We start from the raw sequence: 19,172 nt of genomic DNA, 5'->3' as shown, positions 1-19,172 counted from the left end.
CTCTTTAGGAGAGAAAAAAAGAAGAGATGACCTGAAGTTTAACTGAAAAGAACAGACCTACATGTATAAGGTTTTATATCATATGTATGATATTTCACACGTAAACTTTGTAATGCTGTGTATGCGTATGTACCAATCAGGCTGTCATGCGTAACTGTAGCTGTGACAAAAGACAGCCGTGACAAGTCAATATTGGTGACAAAATAGCAAAATAGCAAATTTCTGCGCGCGAGTTCAAAACGTGCATGTTCAAAGCGTTGAGATCTCGTTGATTTGTAGTGGAGAAGTCTCGTTCACAAGAGCCACAAAAATGCAACAAGAGCCTACGCCATACGAGCTGGCGTATCGCGGCAAAACTGCGGCCGTCAAGATTTTGCTGAGCGAGAACGAGAAGCTGAAGACACAAACGGACGGTGTTTGTATCGCGCGACATCGTGCCGTTTCGTCCGCGCTTTTGAGGTTATATTGTGTTTTCTCTGCTTGCAGAACGACCGAATGTTGATACATTGGGCGGCGCTGGGTGGCCACGACGATCTTGTAAGACATTTGCTGTCCCTCGATGTACCGGTGGATCCCACAGACGACGTAAGAAATCGCTTTGCAATCCATGCATCGCAACTTTCATTAATTATGATGCTACGGCATTATGTGAAAATTGTAAACAGATGATCGCGTAGCTGCACTACGTTACACTTTTTGCACTTCTTAAAATCGACGTAGGATAAAAAGAGAGAGAGGAAAAATGAAGTTCAAAGAATTTAATGATAGAATAATATTACACATAGTAAAACCCATATATCAAACTACTGATGGTATTTGCTGTTTTCTATATAAAATTATTTAATCTAGATGAAAAAATCCAATCTATTCCAGATGACTTATCTTATTTTCAAGTGGATTATTACAGTGTATATTTTCTCTTTTTTTCTAAGAAGCATTGTCTTTAGTTTTAACTTCCAAATTTATATGAACAGACTTTTTTTTAGTTGATAGCTGATAACAATTTGTTAGACCAGAAAATATTAGAAAATAGTTATGCATGTAAAAATTGCTTGAAAAATTAAGTAATTTGGAAATAAAGAATTTTGACATATTATGATATGTATTGATTATTATAATGTGAATTTTATTTTTTAACTTTGTCTATTGATCAAAAAAGAAATATTTTTATCAAATTAAATTATTTGAAGAACTCAATGTCCAATGCATAATTTAATATGGATTTTATGGTACCATTAGCAGATTGACATGAATATAGTAAAAACTAATAAAAAATCTAGCTTTAATCTAGAGCTATATTGTTTTTTAAAATTTGGGATAACTCTTTAATTGACCGTTGCTTTGATTGTAAGTATACATTCATAAGAATGTTACATCTTGTCTTATTAATTATGAGCCATTGCGTGTAAAATCTAATTGAATTTCGACAGTACGATCGCGCGAAGCAATTGGCGATCGAATTTTTCGTCAATAGAGATGTACCATGCATACGAATTTCATCTCGTTTGAACTAGTTTTCTCGAAATTTTTCTTTCTCTCATTTTTTCGAAAAACTTGTCCGATGTAAATATAAAAGACAATTATGATGTAACTGAATCATTAAAATCTATTCGTTATGTTACGTGCGATAATTTCAGAGCGACGCAACGAACGCAGTACATGTTTCATTGCCAGATTTCTAATAAATTAATTTGATGTAAATTTTAAGATTAAACATGCAAGTTTTATATATACATGCGAAAATAGTCGATATTAGAGTTTTTGTTCATATTATGAATTGCGTGAGGACATAAACAAGATAATTTAGATAATTTAGATGAATTCTTATACATATTCTTAAAAAATTAGTACAAAATATATCGGTTTTCTGGATGTGTTAGATGTAGTACATCTTTATCGTACGTAATCTGTAAGTGATGAAACTATTGTTGAATTATATTCTCGTGTCTAATTAAAAGTATTTTAATCTATAATTATAGCTATCAATAAAAAGACTTATTTTTAAATCTGTTCTTAAGGTATTTTTAATATCTCCGGGTTTGTAATTATTATAAATTTCGATTATTAAAATGCGTTATATAAAATATGTAACAATAATCCGCGATACGCGTTTATGTTTAAGTCAACTTTATTTTTGTATCTCAAAATATCATATATCTTTACGAGAAAATTATAATTCTTGCATGCTGTGCACTGACTGTTAGTTAAACTCTCGTATCTTCAAACGAGATTCTACAAAGATCGCTCGGTAATATAAATAAAAATGGTACAATCATGTACATTTCTTCTGAAAAATATCTCATTCATTATAAAAATACTTCAAAATGCATTATTTATCGTTAGTAGCAGCAAAATAGTTAAGTTCCAATAAATCGTAGACCTACCTACCTAAAACGCTCCTTAATCATAATTTCAAAAAATATAACGAACAATAATAGTTTAACTCAGTTAACTTTAACATGATATCAAGCGAAATCTGATATTACAACTATAGATCTAGTCTATTCCTCGTTCCGAGAGATCTATCGAAAGAAAGATGGAGATCTTAATAATATACACACTTGAGGACGTATAATTATATTATAATTTTTCCAAAGATCATTTATAAAAGAAAAAAAAACTTATAAGAAAATAAGTATAAAGCGAAAATGCGTCCAAAATGCATCGCGCGATGCGTTACATTTCTTTTTGCATATCCTATTTTTTCTCTCTCTCTCTCTCTCTCACACACACACACGTGTAACGCACGCGTCGCATAATTACCACGAGACTTTCATTCCGTTCGTTGCGTCGGCTAGATCCTTGTACGAAATCAAACGTTAATAAATCGTATCGCATAACGTCTAAATCGTGCAGACAAACATGACTCCGCTGATCCTGGCGGCGTCTGCCGGCCGCGAGAAGGTCGTTAACACATTGCTGGCTGAGGGAGCGAACGTAAATGCAATGACGATCGACGGTCACTCGGCGTTGCAGTACGCCGCATCTAAGAACTGGAAATCCATCTGCGTGGCGTTGCTCGAGAGGGATGCAGACGTGAACATCGCGGACAAACGAGGTGCCACCCCTCTCCATAGATCCGCCTCGAAGGGCAACACCGCCATCGTGCAACTCCTTATGGAGTATGGGAAGAAATTGAACATAGGTAGCGGAACGTCTGTATGTCTTGTCTGTTTGTCTGTGTGTGTGTTATTGAAATGCAGCTCTCATTATAGTATAATAATATATAAAATATCAAATATAATCTATATATATATATCTATATATAAATATTTCCGATTATAACTTAGAGAAGTACAAAGGTTCGCTCGCTTTCGCAATATCGATACGCAACTTCGTGTATTTCATTTCATGCTGTTTCTCAGATCAGAGAGACGCGTACGGTAACACACCGTTGCATCTCGCTTGCGAGGAGGACCGCGTGGAAGAAGCAAAACTGCTGACGGCGCACGGTGCGGACTTGATGATCACCAACAAGGAGCGTAAGACTCCGTTGGATCTTGCGAGTCCCGGATTGGTTCGACAACTCGAGGAAATCAAGCGAAAGACTGCGTCAAAGTGAAATGCTCCCTCGTGCGAATTTTTTTCCTATGAAAGTTTTACGCGGTTTAAGTTTTGTTAAATAAGTCTTCAATAAATTTATCCATGATCAAGAGCTTCTTTCTCCAAAATTTATTTTAAATTTTCCCTTTTCTACTTTGTTTTTCTCTCTCACATACACTGTTCTTTCCTTATACATATATGTAAAATGCGGTCAACATTTGCGTTTGTTCTATATAAAATGTATCAAAAGTCCTCTATTCGATTATTTTTGTTTTTTTTTCGCTACTTCGCCTCTGGGGGGCTCTTTCTTTTAGGATCATCGGCACCTTATCAATCAATCGAACTCTCGGGACGATCGTTGTCGCAATAATCTTAAGGCCGAAAACGCCGTCGGGACATCGTCGAAACGATTTTTGATTTTAATCGCATGGAGCTGGTCTCTCGTACTCGCGACGCGAGACATAGATTTAGTCCGTGTGACGCGCCGAATCAAACAAAAAAAAGCCAACACCCTCTCGACGCACGTATGTACATAATTCACAGAGGTTCGAGAGCACATTGGACTGACTCCGATATTCAATTGGCATTCTCCTCCCCATCGATGCTCTCGTCCTGCGTCGTCGAATCGTCGCCCGAGCCGCCGGTTTGTACAGAACCGCGTTTCAGCCTCGTGGAGCTCAGACTTATCGGAGGACCACCGCGCCTTTAAACAGATCATATGTCACGTTAATTAGGCAATGTGTCTCGTTGTTTAATATCTGTGCATAAATAATGCGAAAAAATATATGCCATCAGTCAGTAGTTTAAATATACTTTTTTACTTTGCAGATAAAAAGTCCCCTATATAATCTGAATTTGAATTCAAATACTTAATAATAAATTTCAAATAATAAAAAATTTTTAATAATTAAATCAAGCAATCATTAATAAAAAAAATTATTAATTGGATTATATCTGAATGAATTTATATTTGAATTCCTAGTGATAACTGATAGTAAAAAATTTCAGATGCAAAGACCGTTATTATAAACTGAAGAAATCGATTGTCTAGAAAATCACATTATTAAACTAGTGACCGATAATGCGTACTGTAAGTCAAATAATCAAAAAAAATATGAAAAACGCATTCACAAACAATTGCATTCAAGGGGATGCCGGGAGGTGAAATACGTCACTATCACACATGGTAGCAGTCCAAGTTGGCATTATTATTTTCAGGGTTAGCGGTTTCAAATTAACCAAAAGAGCTCGTTTAACTCACTGTAGCACACTGGGGACACTAATGGGATTGTTTCCTAGCAAAAAACTCTCTCAGGTAGGATACCAATCGTTTTTTCTCTCTTGACACCTACACATGTCAGAAGTTGATCACTTCCTTCAAAGATAAAACACTACTTTAATACTGCCTCATTACGTTCGCCTAAGGTTACAGATACGTATGGCCTAAAAAGTGTAACATAAAACAATACATATGTAAATCATCTAACAGTATCCTCTCGGTAATTTATATTTATACTTAGCAATATCCTCCAAACCCTGTATCAATATTTTCGAGACCTTTTGATATTCAAGCAATCTTTTGATCCCTATATTTATGTGTGCGTGTATATGTGTAATAGAGAAGATGTGAATTTACCTTAATTTATTCTTTAGATGTGTCAATTCCCGCGTGAGCTCTTCGTGAGATTCTATCATGTCGTCCATTTCTCTTTGCGCTTTCCGCTTCATGGTCTTATGCCTACTGATCTCCTCCTCCGCTTCGTCCAATTGTCTCTTCAACGCCTTCATCCTGGCGTTGACTTTCTCCGCCTGTTCTTTATATTGATCAGAGTTTCGTCTTTCGTCCTCCAACTGTAGGCTTAGTTCTTTCAATTTCTTCTCCAGCTTGCGATTGATCTTCTGCTGGGCGAATCTCTCCTTGGCTTCGGTTTCAAGTTGCTCGTCGAGATTATTGATCTTAGACTCCAATTGTTGTATCGTAGCCTTAGTCTTGGCACGTTGCGCGGTTTCTAGCTCAGTTAATTTGGCTTTGAGCTCTTTGTTCTGTCTCTCTAACAACATCTTATGTGATTCCAACTTTTGCGTGGTGGATCGCTCAGTCGCCAAGTCCGTTGTCAACTGCTCGATCACAATCTGACCTTTTCTGGCGCGATCCATCACGATCTCGGCGTTCGACTGCTCCTCTTCCAATTCTTCCTCCAAAGTAGCGATTCTTGCCTCCAACCTACGTTTCTCGTCTAACATCAGAGTGCCCTTGTTGGCGTTGTTATTGACTTCTTCCTGCAGTTCGTCTCTTTCATTTTCAGCGGTTCTTCTGGCGCGCTCGCTGCTGGCAAAGTCCTCGGTTAATTGCAACAAATCAGCTTCTAAGCTCTTGACTTTCCTCTCAGTTTCCTTAGAAGCAGCTGCCAGTTCATCTCTGGCGGCTCTGGCTTCCTCAGTTTCTCTGGTGCAATCCTTGATTTGAGCTTGAAGTTTCTTCAGTTGCTTAAGCGCGTCTTCCTTCACCTTATTATGCATCTCCAATTGTTGTTCAACATCCTTGTAATCCGCCTCCATTTTTTTACGTGCTGCGATGGCTGCGGCACGCTGTTTCCTCTCATCCTCGAGCTCTGCTTCGAGGTCACGAAGTTGTTTCACTAATCCCCGACGTTTCTCTTCCGCTTGTTCTTCCTTGGTCTGGAGATCACGCTCGAACTGAGCTCGTAACGCCTGCATATTCACTTCTAATCGCAGTTTAGCATCTTCTGTGAATTGTAACTCGTCTTCCAATTCTTCTACCTGCGACTTCTGCTCTTGCAATTGCGATTCTAATGAACGTTTTGCCTTCTCCAACTCATGGACATTCTTGTCAGCGGTACCTTGGTTATTAACCAATTCGTCCAGTTCCGATTGTAGGCCTCTACGGCCTCGTTCAAGTTCCTCAACTTTCTCATTAAGCTCGTCCATTTCGCGAGTCAATGATAACACTCTTGTCTCCTTCTCGCGCGCTTCTCTCTCCGCAGCATCTCGTTGCTCTGCGTACTGTTCAGATACAGCTTTCTCCTCGGCTAGCACCTTGTCAAAGTTCTTCTGTTTCTTTTCTAATTCGAGTACCTTTGCTCGCTGCGCCTCCAACTCGATGATACTGTCCTCCAATTCTGCCTGGATCTTCTTCTTCGATTTATCTAGCTTGTCGTTGGCTGCCTGCAACTCTTCAACTTGCCGCTGAAGACCTTCAATATCTTTCGTACAACGTTTTCTGGCTTCTTCGAGAACGGCAGCCGCCTCTGCTTCATCATCGGCACGTTTCTTAGCTTCGGCCAATTGTATATTCAAACTCAACACTTGCTTGTCCAAGGCACGTTTTGCTTCTTCTTCCTCCTCAATTTGATCGTGCAAACTTTCCTTTTCACTTTCTAAAGTGCGCAACTTCGAACTGAGAGCCAGTTTCTGCCGAGTTTCTTCTTCCAATTGCTGTTGAAGCTCGGTAAATTGGGATTCGCACGTGGCCGACGCCTTCAATGCCGCAGATGCTTTCAGTTCGGCGGTTTCTAATTGCTGCATCACGCTTTCTGCTTCTTGTTGTAATTTCGTCACTTTCTCAGCTAATTCTTGTTTAGTTCGGTCTATTTCTGCCAATTTCGCGGTTATCTCCGCCAACTGTTGCTCCGCTTGCTTACGACGGCGGTCAGACTCTTGCCTGCTTGCGCTGACAGATCTCAATTCTGTTGCTAAATCGGCATTTTCCGCCTCTAGAGATCCTTTTGCCTTCTCCAGAACTGCCTTCGTTTTCTTCAATGCATCCATCTGTTCATTCAGAGCAGTCAGTTCTTGCGTATGCTTATGACGCATATCGGCAAGCGTGGCTTCATGCAACGATGTTTCCTCTTCGAGGTTCTTCTTCAATGTTGCGAGTTCTTGTTCTCGTTTGCTTCGCAACTCCTGCTGGGCTGCGGTAGTGTCTAAAGAATCGAGCAATTCGTTCTTCAATGCCTCGAGTTCCTCATTCAAATCACGCTTCTGTTTCTCCGCTTTACCTCTAGCCGCTTTCTCAGCTTCCAAATCTTCCTGAAGTTCGGCTAATTGTGATTCTAATTCTCTAAGCGCTTTTTGAGCTTGGGCTTTAGCGGCACCCTCTTCATCCATTTTTGCCATAACTTGATTAAGTTCCTCCTCGCGTTTGCCAAGTTGAAGCTGCATTTCCTCAACTTGCGTTTTCCTTTCGGCTAATTGATCCTTCAAGTCTGAAACTTCAGTTTCGACTTTTCTCTTGGATCTATCCACCTCCTGTCGTTGTTGATGATCTTTGAGAAGTCTCTCCTCAAGATCGGCGATTGTCGCTTCGTGCTTAGCTTTCAATTTCGATAAATGCTTTGCTTTCTCCTCTTCCTCGGCCAAAGTTTGTGAAAGGTCGTTGGCACGTTCCTCGAGAATCTTTTTCTCTTTTAGCAACTTTTGATTAGTATCATCCGAAAGAGCGAGATCTTCCTCTAACTTTTTAATCTTTGCGTCACATTGGACCTTTTCCAATTGCAATTTTTGTCTAGCAGCTTCCTCTTCCTCCAGTTGCTCTTCTAGATCGCTGATGTTCAACTGTAACTTCTTCTTCTCCTGGGTCAACGCGGCGCTTCTCTCTTCTTCTTCCTCGATACGCGCTTCCAAATCGTGCAAAATTTCTTCTAGCTCTTGTTTTCTCGCAACCAGCCTAACTCTCATCTCTTCGGCTTCCGCGCAAAGCTCGACCTCTGCTTGCAATTGCTCGGCCAGCACAGTCTTTTCTGCCATCGCCTGCTGATATTTGCGCTCGTATTCCTGAGCTGAGTGCAGTTGTAGCTCCAGCTTGTCGCGAACCTGCTTTAATTCATCCTCCTTCTGCGTGAGCTTTTCCTCCTGCTTCGTAACCTCCAGCAGAGGCTTCACTTTGGTGTACAATCGCCACCATTGCCAGTTGCGCAACTTGAGGTAGGCCGCACAGTTTCTCTGGATAATGCGGATCGCGTTAAGCTGCTGCAGACGTTTTTGATAATTGCGCCTGGCCAAGAAACCGCGGCAGAATGCCTGGAAATTGACGATTATGTCCGTGATCTTGTAGTCTCTCTCCTCCTCCAAATGAGCTAATACCCCGGCACGGAAAAAGATCTTCGATTGTCCAACACGATAAAGATTCGGATCCAACTCCAATGCTTGAATCTATAATAAAAATTTATGATTTAATAATATACTTTTATAATCGTTGATCAAAATGTGTAAATATGAAAATACGTACCATCTTTTCACAAGCCTTCTTTCCATCCATAAATCCCTTAGGAATAGCATTTGGAGTAAGCAGTTCGTAACGTTGTCTGAATTCTTGGAACGGAATTCTATTTGGAAAGCCTTGCCGGCAGATACGAATACCTTCTAACACGCCGTTACATCGCAACTGATCTAGCACGAGTGGAGCATCGATCTTACCAGCTCTCTTCTCGTGATTCGGAATTATACATCTGACAAAGTTCGGATTTGTATTGCGCAATGTCACCATCAGCTTGGACAATTGTTCCTTGTACAGTTGCGAAACCGTTCTGAACATGCCCTTCCTCGTCCTCGCACCAAATTGCGTGTCCGTGAGCGCCTGCTGCGCCATACCGACGATTTCAGCGTCTTTCCAGATATGACATACAAATGGATCCTGCGAGGCTTGTAGAAGACTGACCACGTTCTCATTCAATGGATCCATATTTTTCATCAACCACTTAGCGGCAGAATAGTCCACTTTACCAGCATAATGAATGATCGCGAAATCGGCCACACCGCGGAAATCAGTTTTCATGAACTTCGGGTGGACGCTGTGAGCGCCAACAAGTTTCTCCACGAATGTCTTATCCGTAGCTTTTGGGAACCAACATTCCTCATCTAAAAGCGCCATAATGCCCATTGGTTTGTCGATCAGATCGATCGTTGGCTGCAGATCCAACCCGAAGTCTATAAATTTCCATTCAATTCCCTCACGCTGATACTCCTCCTGCTCCAAAATAAACATCGTGTGATTGAACAATTGTTGCAGCTTCTCATTTGTGTAATTGATACACAACTGCTCGAAGGAATTCAACTCGAATATCTCAAAACCGGCCATATCCAATATGCCGATAAAACTGGCGCCCTGTCGCTTCGTTCTGTCAAGGGACCTATTGATTCTATTCACCAGCCAACGGAACATCCTCTCATAACAGGCCTTTGAGATCGCCTCCACGGCGAATTCCACCTGTTCCTTCGTCTGTGCTTTTGTAACGAAATCACGACCGACCTTAATACGCGGCTTCAAGAAGGCTTTCGTCATCTCGGTCACACTTAAACCCAATAGATGTGAGATCTTTTGCGCCACCGTGTTGTCCGGTAAGGTCGCCTGATCAGAATTTCGCTCTTGACGGAACTGCATCGAGCCAAACAACATCACGGCGGAAACGATACGGAAGATGGAGGAAAAGTCCTCGTTGGTCATGCCCATGATGTGCATTGACTTGACCGTGGAGAAGAATTCGGCAGAATCGTCGACACCAGGAACTGGTAGAGCTCCATTCGATAGGAAAGGATAGTGCTTTGGATCTTCCAGTATAAATTCCTCTAAAAAAATTGGTAAATCATCACACATTACGAATATCATACAATGAGCTAAAAGGTATGAAGATTCTTTGTTTTACGTAGCGTATGACTCACTCTTTTGTTCCATTGAAGCGCCTGCCAACAGCTGATAAAATATATGGAACGTCCTTTCATCTTTCGCTTGCCGAATAGCTCTCGACTTCTCCAGAAGATATGTCTCGATGTTTGCACCGGCTATATAACCGGATGCGTCAAAATTTATTCTTATAAATTTGCCCTGTAACATATTTGTTATTATGTAACAATTGCAAATAGAATGGAAAAACATCATGCTAAAACAAGAAGCACATTATGTATCTAACTTACAAACACTTCATTTATTATAAAATTGATTTTCTTAGCAAATAATTATTAATGTAACTTACGAAACGGGATGAGTTATCGTTCTTCACGGTCTTGGCATTACCAAATGCTTCTAAGATTGGATTTGCCTGAAGAAGCTGTTGCTCAAGCTCACCCTATTGGCGAAAAAATTTTTACAGTTAATATTAAATGCTGTCGAGAATATTTATTCTTTGAGAATGATAAAAGTAGCGCTAATGGGCAAAGTAAATGGCTTATTGCGTATATTAAGAAATGATGCAATAATATAAAAGAACTCGTTGTTCTTTGAATGCAAAGCAAGTAGCATCAATGAATCCATCGAGTTCTTTGAATTTTTTGACATATTGAATATTAGACACATCTATAAAAAGAATTATTACGAAAAACAACAAAAATCGTTTACAAACATAAATATGTAACAATGTGTAACATTTAACCCAATTGAATAATAATTTTGAATTGTTTAATTACTGAAAATATTGTCTATACATAAAATTTATCTAATAAATGAGATATCCATTAATATATAATATTAAATAATATTGAATATTTTTTGCTATTAATATATGTAAATGAATATAAATCATAATGCTGATAAAATGATTTAAAAAATATTTTCATTGGAATAAATAAGTTAAAAAATCTAATTCTTTCCTAAATACTTCACAAAAAATATAAAGCAGAATGACGTTCACAATTTAACGCCATATATATATATATATATATAAATTAAATATGTACAATGGCTGATAAGAATAGATAAATAATGGCGAGAAACAATTATAATAACCGCTATCTAAACATATCGAAAACATAAAAAGACACATAAAAAAAGATATCGAAACTGGTTACTTCAAAACGTGGATTATTTAAATACGAGAACGCAAATTAATCCGCTTGATTTATCTTAATGGAGCATGACTGGCGTGAAAATTTTCGTCTAAAAAGATCTCCAAGACAAATCACCATAAGCTTTATTAAAGAATAAGCAGTCAATGACACAGAAATAAAAGAAATTATCTAAAAACATAGAACATTGATTTTTCAAACGTCAAAACATTACTTGTGTTATTTCGAGACATAGAAGACTTTTACTTTTACATTCAACCTGTAAGCATAAGCGATAACGAAATCTTTCACGCTTCCTTGCTCAGCGATGTATAATAACGTATTACGATTAACACAAGCGCATTACGCGTAACAAGCAACGAAGATCAACTTCTAACTTTTGTTAAACTGCAGCGCATCAAAAAGATTAAAAAAAAGTAATAAACAACAATAATTGACAATAAAAAGCAAGCTGTAAGGCAAAACACTTATCACGACACCACACCAGTGTTAATATCGTTTCCTCCCACTTTTTTTCTCCCCTTTTCTCGTTAATTACCGCAAACTTTTCCGTGACACTCCCAGATCCCTGGATCCGTAAGCAGCAGGAAAAAAAGAGGTAAGAGGAAGCTTCGTTAGCCACGAGAACATCGTTCAGAAGATAGTTCCGACGGTTTTGTGACGATTAATTTCTCAGGAGGGTAATACGAAATGATACAATTATATCTATGCGGGAATCGTATGCGAGTACCGAGAGGTCGTTACTTTATTACGTTTAAAAAGATTTATTTCAATACACCTTTTATGTCCAAAAGAATTGCAAGACACGGTCCCATCCAATTCAATCAAAATAAATAAAGAACATGCCTCAACATAATTAAAATAATAATTTGAATTAAAATACATCATGATACATTTAAAATTTAATATTGATATAATACTGGCATTATTTTCTTTAGAATTAATCAAAAATTTGAAATGTTTATCTCGCAATTCTTTTCAAAAATTTTCTTTCATTTTACACCAACTATGACACCAATTTTTCATCGAACCCGCTTAAATCTTTTTTTTTTAATAAAAATAAATAATCATAAAATATATACATGTACACTATATTTTGTTACATATAATTTGTTGTGCCATAATTTTTCGCGAGATCGCAAGTGTGCAACGTTATTGCGGCGATATATCTCGATCTCTCTTTCTCCCTCTCGGTACGTGCGTCATTGAAGATAAATCGAAAATCAAAAGAGTCTGTTAGTAAGGGATGGATAAGCGGGAAAATAATACGAAGCCCCGCAGGCGTCGTCAGTCGCCTGGGCCGGGACTCGGTTTCTTTCGTTGACTTACTATGATTAATGCCGGGCTCGGAGTCTAGGTGGGCGGCCGCCAAAAGTCAGCACCGAAAATAAAAGAATTTTCAGCATTAGATCAGAATCGACCATGGCGTGGCTTTCGCGTGGAGTCGCGTCTGTGTACCGAATGGCAGGTACACAACAAACCGACCAGCGAATAAGCGTACACTCGAGTGAAATTAAATCTTAACAGACGGTGGAACCAATTCTTCCTCTTTTTTTTTCTTTTTTTATTACTTTATTGGATTCGTTTCGATTTTGATTTAGGTTTTTGTCAAACTAAGTAGAGCGAACAATTAAAAATTTTTCCGATGCCGAATTTACATAATTCAGTTTTGATACAGATATCCGGTACATAATAGTGCTGCGACATTACTTTTCACATTCTTGATGGATTTAAAGTCAATTTAGGAAGCTGGATTCTCAATTAATTATCGAAAATTCGGGAATAGCTCCAATTGAAGATTAAAGAACTTTCGCGGATAATTAAATTCACGCGAATCTTGGTTCAATCCGAAATTCAACACCCGACACTCGAGTACGAAGAGACATTTAGCCGATCGAAAAGAAAAAGTGTGATACACGACAGATTCGTAAAATCAAGAAATCGTTGAGTTCAAACGTCAAGAAATTAATGACGTTAAAAAGTTAACTCGGCAGCTGCGGGACACCCTGTATACTCGGGAAGTAACGCCCCGATCGGAACGGTTTGAAATGTCCGTAGTGGCGAGTCGGCGAAACAAGCGAGCTTATTTGCTCTTGTGCATGCGAAACGATCAGGAATGTGCTGGCTGTGAACAAAAGTAAGACGATAATGCAGCCGATGCGATAGCATGCAGTCGTACCGTAGGCGAGTGTTCTCGTTTTACAGACTTTTTTTTTTACACATACACTTTTGCATGTACAAAACGCCGTGCGATCGGCGGTGAAGAGGGAACATTAAGAAGAAATCTGATATGCTGAAAAAGGTCAAAAATCTTCTCGAGATTTGTGCGTGCAGAATCCAGATGAACGAGACGTGCGATTCTTTTACAGATCAATGTATGATTTTAAAAAGAGATACATTTATTATTAAGCAGGGTGCTTTATTCAAACTTTGTAAAAGACTTTTCTGAGAATTCCCACGGCTTTCCACGAACTTTATTCAAAATTGCAAGTAAGTTTCCTTAATTATATAATCACAAAAAATTCACTTGAATTTTGAATATTAAATTCAAGAAAATACTACAAGAAAAGAATAACTAAATGGCAACAACGATCCATTCGTAATATAAAGATTAAGCTCAAAGATACAGAAGGGTGATCAAACACATAGCATTAATTTAAAGTGACATATTGTCATTTAGTGTCGATGATTTTTTTTAAATAAAACCACACGAGAATGTACGTGAGTGCATATGTCATTTTTATTGTTAATCGATTGTCGACATTTTGTATTATCAAAAAAAAAAAAAAAAATGTCAGGGAAACAATTTTGTCAGAAAGATAGAATTTTCAAATTCTAAATATCAATCCCATGAAAATCTATGATTTTCCAGAGTAAAAAAGAAAATTCCAGGTTCTCCCTGTAATAAACATCTTGTTAATTTTCCAATTTAAATTAAAATAAATGATCGACATTTTCGTCAATATCGATTGTGACTCCAGCTGCGTTTTTTGCCTTCTCTCGAGACAAAAAAAAATTAAAGTAAAATTTTATATTATAAATTAGCACTTTTATACAGGATTTATCCAACTTAACAGAAGCTTGCAGCATTCGATATCAAATTATTGCGGAATTAGTTTATATCTTTCCTGAAAAGGGCATCACTCTCTCCAGATTCATCGAAGAATAAAAAAATACCCCTGTCACCATTTCGCTAACCACAACACTTCCATGTTATTTACTCACTACAATCTCAACTTGATCAAAGTTTACTGTACAAAGTATTAGAGATGTGTGTGCTTTAGATGTGCGTACTTATTATACATCGACATGCTACTTATATACATGTACACTGACTCGATTTAATAAAGGCCGTTAAAAAATCAGACAGATAACATGAAAATTTAATTGCGTCGATTGCGTGTTCTATGCGACCTGCAAAGATTAGTTTGTGACAATTACGATCACGACAAGAAGCGATAAAGACCGTCGAGTGCGAAGTGCGGCAATGGAATTAGTTCTCGAAAATATTCAATATTATATAGATTTTACTATGGCGCACTATTACGCAGAATATTTCGCATTCTTTTTTTTTTCTTCGACGTAGGCAATAGAATCTAAGATCACGGTGAGGAAGATGTCGCGTTGAAAGAGGTCCAAAAGCGCAGGCAAGGACGGCCTATCGAAATCTCGCGAACCGATCGCTCCAAATTAGCTAAAGAGAATTTTACAATTGAGTGAAAACGCGACGGAACACCTGGGGTGCAAACTCCTCTTTTTTTTTTCTTTCTAATCTCTAGGAGGCCTAGATTCTGCGCTCGCGAGATGAGTCACGCGCGGACAAGCCGGCTCGCGTGACTCAAGAGAATCGGAAAGAGACTCGATCCGATAAGTGGATCGTTTGTCTGAAAAAGGAAAGGTCCTTCGGTGAGCACGTTGCGCGCGTGTCTCCGACTCTGTCCTCCTTCCTCTGTCCCGAGGCATCGCGACGCAATACGGATCGATTAGGCTTAATCAACGTATAAACAAGCCGTCCATCCGACGCTCGAGTTGTAACGCGAATATGCGACTTATGGTAATCGAAATGTGTTAAGGCTCTCTCTATCTCTCGTGAGACGACCTTCGATCGAGTGGACGGAGGAGTCGCGATTCACGCGAATCTTCGAAAGGAGCTCTTCTCTGTGCTCTGTGCTGCTCCTTTTGTAGCAATCTCTTTACGTTTTCAATTGCTTTCGAGCCTGAAACCGACGACGAGAAAACGTCGCTCGAGCTATTTAATCAAATTTATTATTTGAGAAAAAACATGAATCCTTATTCATTTAGATGTTTTTCTTTCTCTTTTTTTTGTCAAAATTTGGGATTGATAAATCAGTGATTATCTCAACTTAAGAATCAATAAAAAGTTGCTGGTGATCATTGAAAAGTTCTTATTGATCAGTGTATTAATACATACACTCATAAATGCTAATAAATATACAATAATCATTAATAATAAACAACAAATTCATTGATTTGTCAGTTCAGACAATCACTGATTATCGATGGCACACTTGAGACTGATGATCAAAAAATTATTCGCTGATAATTAGTGATTACCCACTGATTCAGATTTAGAAAGAATGTATATATTTTTTTAATTTTGATATATTTAATAATTATTACACGCAAAGAAATTTAAATTGTCAAACCCTACGTTTCTTAATTTGTTATTTCTCAAATAATCGATTCGGTATTATTACTATACAATTTTTCGAAGTAAAAAGTTCCTGCATCGCTCTGCATATTTTGCCATGTACGTACTGCCATTTACGAAAACGAGCCCTCAACGTGGATCGCATCTCTAAAAATGCCTGCCAGGGATTAAATTATATTGTTTACGTTCAGCATATGGTCGCCATGGTTTCGCTTAAATTTTTATCTGATTCACGGACGCCAAAAATAGCCATGTGACTTATAAAATTTACAAAGGCGGTTACAAGACTCCGCGAGGTCAGAACGCCAGGCAAACAGGCCTGAGAAATGGATGTTACCCAGTTGAAGATTATATCGCGTATCTCTTTTTTTCCATCCGTCGTCCTTCTCGTCGTCGACCCGAACCTCGACGTAATTTCCGATCCGGAAAAAAATAAAACAGTCCGTTCCGTGCATCTTTTTCGATTTATTAATAATGTTGCGCCTCGCGCGATGGTTCGGATTATATACTCTTCAAGTAGCCCGGCAAAACGCGCGAGAACAAAGAAGTCACTGTACGCGAACCTGTACGGCAGAGGCTCTCAAACAATCTCGCGCTATCTCTCTCTTTCTCTCTTATTCCTTAATAACTCTAAAAAATTCTTGCGCTCTTTTAATCCATATGCATCCCGAGGAAAATTGTGTTTCAATTGATAAAATCATTTCTTTAACTTGGTTTTTTTAAGTTGAATTAAAAATATTTTTGAGAAAACAAGAAATAACGTTATTAACCCTTTTTAAAGTAAATAAATTATTTCTTTAATTTAAACAAATAATTTTTTTAATTCAAAGAAAGTACTGAGAGATATGTAAGAAATAATTTAATCATTCTGGTTTACAAAATATATTTCTTTTATTTAAAACAATGCGTTGCACAACCAAACTTTCTTTAATTCTAATAAAAGAAACAACGAAAAAATTTCTTCAAATCAAAGAAACTTTTCTTTTAATCGTACAGCAATGCACAAATTTATTTGATTCAAATAAATTTTTCTTGACTCGAAGAAACTTTTCTCTGGGTGTGGCTCTTTAAAGAAAAAATGTCAAGCCATTTACTTAAAAAAAAAAAGATATGCAAAATTTATATTTTTCTAATGAGTGTTTGATCCAATATTGAAATTTCTTAATCGCGATATTTATTTCGTTAAAAAAAGTCATGATTATGAATAAAAAATATACTAATAATCATTAAAAAAAAAATCTAAATATATTCCAAAATGTCAGTAGTTGAAACATAGAAATTTGTTCGAGCGATAACATAAAGAATTTCAACGAATTTTCTGCAAGCTATCTGACTTCTTCGTGTGTTTCTCGTGTATTAATTCGATAATAACGAATATGGAATTCGTGGTACCGCGAGATTGCGGTGAGGACGTCACGAATCGGATATTGAGGTTGCACTTCCGGCAACGGAAATGAGTGGCAACGAGTGACAGCGAGGTTTTTTTTTCCGCGCTTTGGAAAGGCTGAAACGATTGCGGGCACTTAATTAAACGAAATTTCGACGCTTTTAACACTGATGGTCCGCATTCTCGTCGCGCGTCAGTCATCCGGTTCTGAATTCTTCATTTAACACTTTACGGTACTATTATACATCGAGGACTCGACAATCTGCGATAACTCGAAGTATCGAACATTTGATAAAATTTTCTAGACAAAAGCGGATAATCGCTATTCCAGATAATGTTGGAAAGATTAAAATAAAAACAATAATGGCTAGTTTGTCGAGATTCATTAGGTTGGAAACGCGTTGGAATCTAATCGTGGAACGTATCTGAGTCTTCCCTCTTTCGTTTCAGTTTACATGTAGGAAATAGGCATATTTTGATGACAACTACGAAGATGGAAAATAAGCCGCGCCAAATAATTGGCTAAACATGTTCATGGCCGAACATTGTAATCGCATGCCACGATCGCTCGGGTATAACAAACACCGTTGTAGTTAAATCTATTTACCGGGTAGCGTATCAATTGTAGTAGTCTCTTGTTGTGGCGTTTCGATATAGAGCCGCTTTGGTCATTAACCTTGGCAACGTCGGCATAGTTGTAGAGCAGACATCTATCGCGTAAACATAATTGTGCGTGAGGTAATCGGAAATCTTTCATCCGTAACGGCATTATTACACGCGCGTAAATACTGTCGTTTTAAGCCGGTTTAAAAATGCAGGAAGACGATATGTGGAACGAGACGGTGTTTATTGGGGAGATTAAGCTGTGAAAGGTATCGTACGATTTCAGTTTCACCTGCTTCAAATTATAGTAATCGCGCACGTCGTCTCGTCTCGCCGTCCCGTAATTATAACGTTCCAGAGACAGTTTATATAACGTGTTGAATACTTTCTTCCGTATCTTTAAATATCGAGAACTCGACTCGCAACGGCGAAAAGAGGAGCGAGAGCTCCGATATCTTCAGGCTCGAAATAAATCTTCTGCGAGGAGCGCCTCCGCTCCTCTTCGATCGACCTACACGCATATTTCCGGGGACAGAGATCAGTCTCGCGGGAGGAGCGTTCGCGCTTACGGGAGCATCGGGAGGTTAAATGGCTCGTATATAAACCGCGATGTGCTTTAATTCGTTGAGCGCGCGCGTGTCTTCGGCGTACGAACGCGTGCGTGAAAGACAATGGATCCGCCGCAGCGCGGCGGAAATCACCACCGCCGTCGCCACTGCTACCGCTAACCGCCGCCGCTGCCGCCGCCGCCGACGACGACGACGACGACGACGACGACGACGACGACGACGATGATGTATGTGCTAATGGATGTTGACTTACCGCGTTGGACTTGGGTTTCGACGCGGCCACATAGGCCAAATATTGAATCACTTTCTTCGTATTCTCGGTCTTGCCGGCGCCGGACTCGCCGGTGCACAAAATCGACTGATCCTCGCGATCTGCAACAGACACGATGCTTTTTTTTGTGCCTGGTAATTGCTGGCTAAACTATTAATAAAAGTAATAAAGATAAAATAAAATAAATGTCAATGAAAAAAGTATGCGTGAGTAATAAAATATATTTAGGTACCGTAAGAAGAATGAAAAATGATTGTCCCTATAAGCACACGATATTCCTAGAATATTATACGAATATTATACGAATATTAAAAATTAAAATAATATTCC

At 38.5% G+C, this 19,172-nt stretch overlaps 2 protein-coding genes across 9 annotated transcripts in view; one reads left to right on the top strand and one right to left on the bottom strand.

Moving 5' to 3' along the window:
- The first annotated feature begins 80 nt into the window (after positions 1 to 80).
- LOC105199656 (26S proteasome non-ATPase regulatory subunit 10) lies at positions 81 to 3,655 on the top strand. The gene is made up of 4 exons (XM_011166847.3): positions 81 to 415; positions 487 to 585; positions 2,857 to 3,145; positions 3,366 to 3,655. Exons 1-4 carry the CDS (start codon positions 311 to 313, stop codon positions 3,560 to 3,562), a joined length of 690 nt encoding a protein of 229 aa, XP_011165149.1. The 5' UTR covers positions 81 to 310; the 3' UTR covers positions 3,563 to 3,655.
- A 2-nt stretch (positions 3,656 to 3,657) lies between these two features.
- Positions 3,658 to 19,172, bottom strand: part of LOC105199654 (myosin heavy chain, non-muscle) — a 37,261-nt gene continuing 21,746 nt past the window's right edge. The window contains exons 3-11 of one of the 8 annotated variants that reach the window (XR_005575408.1): positions 18,825 to 18,943; positions 12,670 to 12,693; positions 11,879 to 11,908; positions 10,533 to 10,625; positions 10,222 to 10,384; positions 8,792 to 10,128; positions 5,180 to 8,715; positions 4,805 to 4,986; positions 3,658 to 4,246 (exon numbers count right to left, since the gene is read on the bottom strand). Coding sequence is in view for 7 of the 8 variants with exons in the window: in XM_026134577.2 (XP_025990362.2) it covers positions 4,120 to 4,246; positions 5,180 to 8,715; positions 8,792 to 10,128; positions 10,222 to 10,384; positions 10,533 to 10,625; positions 11,879 to 11,908; positions 12,670 to 12,693; positions 18,007 to 18,168 (5,472 nt within the window). In the remaining variant the exon portion in view is untranslated. Of the gene's footprint in view, positions 4,247 to 4,804; positions 4,987 to 5,179; positions 8,716 to 8,791; positions 10,129 to 10,221; positions 10,385 to 10,532; positions 10,626 to 11,878; positions 11,909 to 12,669; positions 12,694 to 18,006; positions 18,755 to 18,824; positions 18,944 to 19,172 lie in introns of those variants that run through there. The other 7 variants (XM_026134578.2, XM_039452785.1, XM_026134574.2 and 4 more) reach the window with 7 other exon arrangements.

The sequence above is a fragment of the Solenopsis invicta genome, chromosome 8, assembly GCF_016802725.1.
Source record: "Solenopsis invicta isolate M01_SB chromosome 8, UNIL_Sinv_3.0, whole genome shotgun sequence".
NCBI classification, from domain to species: domain Eukaryota; kingdom Metazoa; phylum Arthropoda; class Insecta; order Hymenoptera; family Formicidae; genus Solenopsis; species Solenopsis invicta.
The sequence above is the reverse complement of the archived record's forward strand: the minus strand, read 5'-3'. Positions and strand labels throughout refer to the sequence as shown.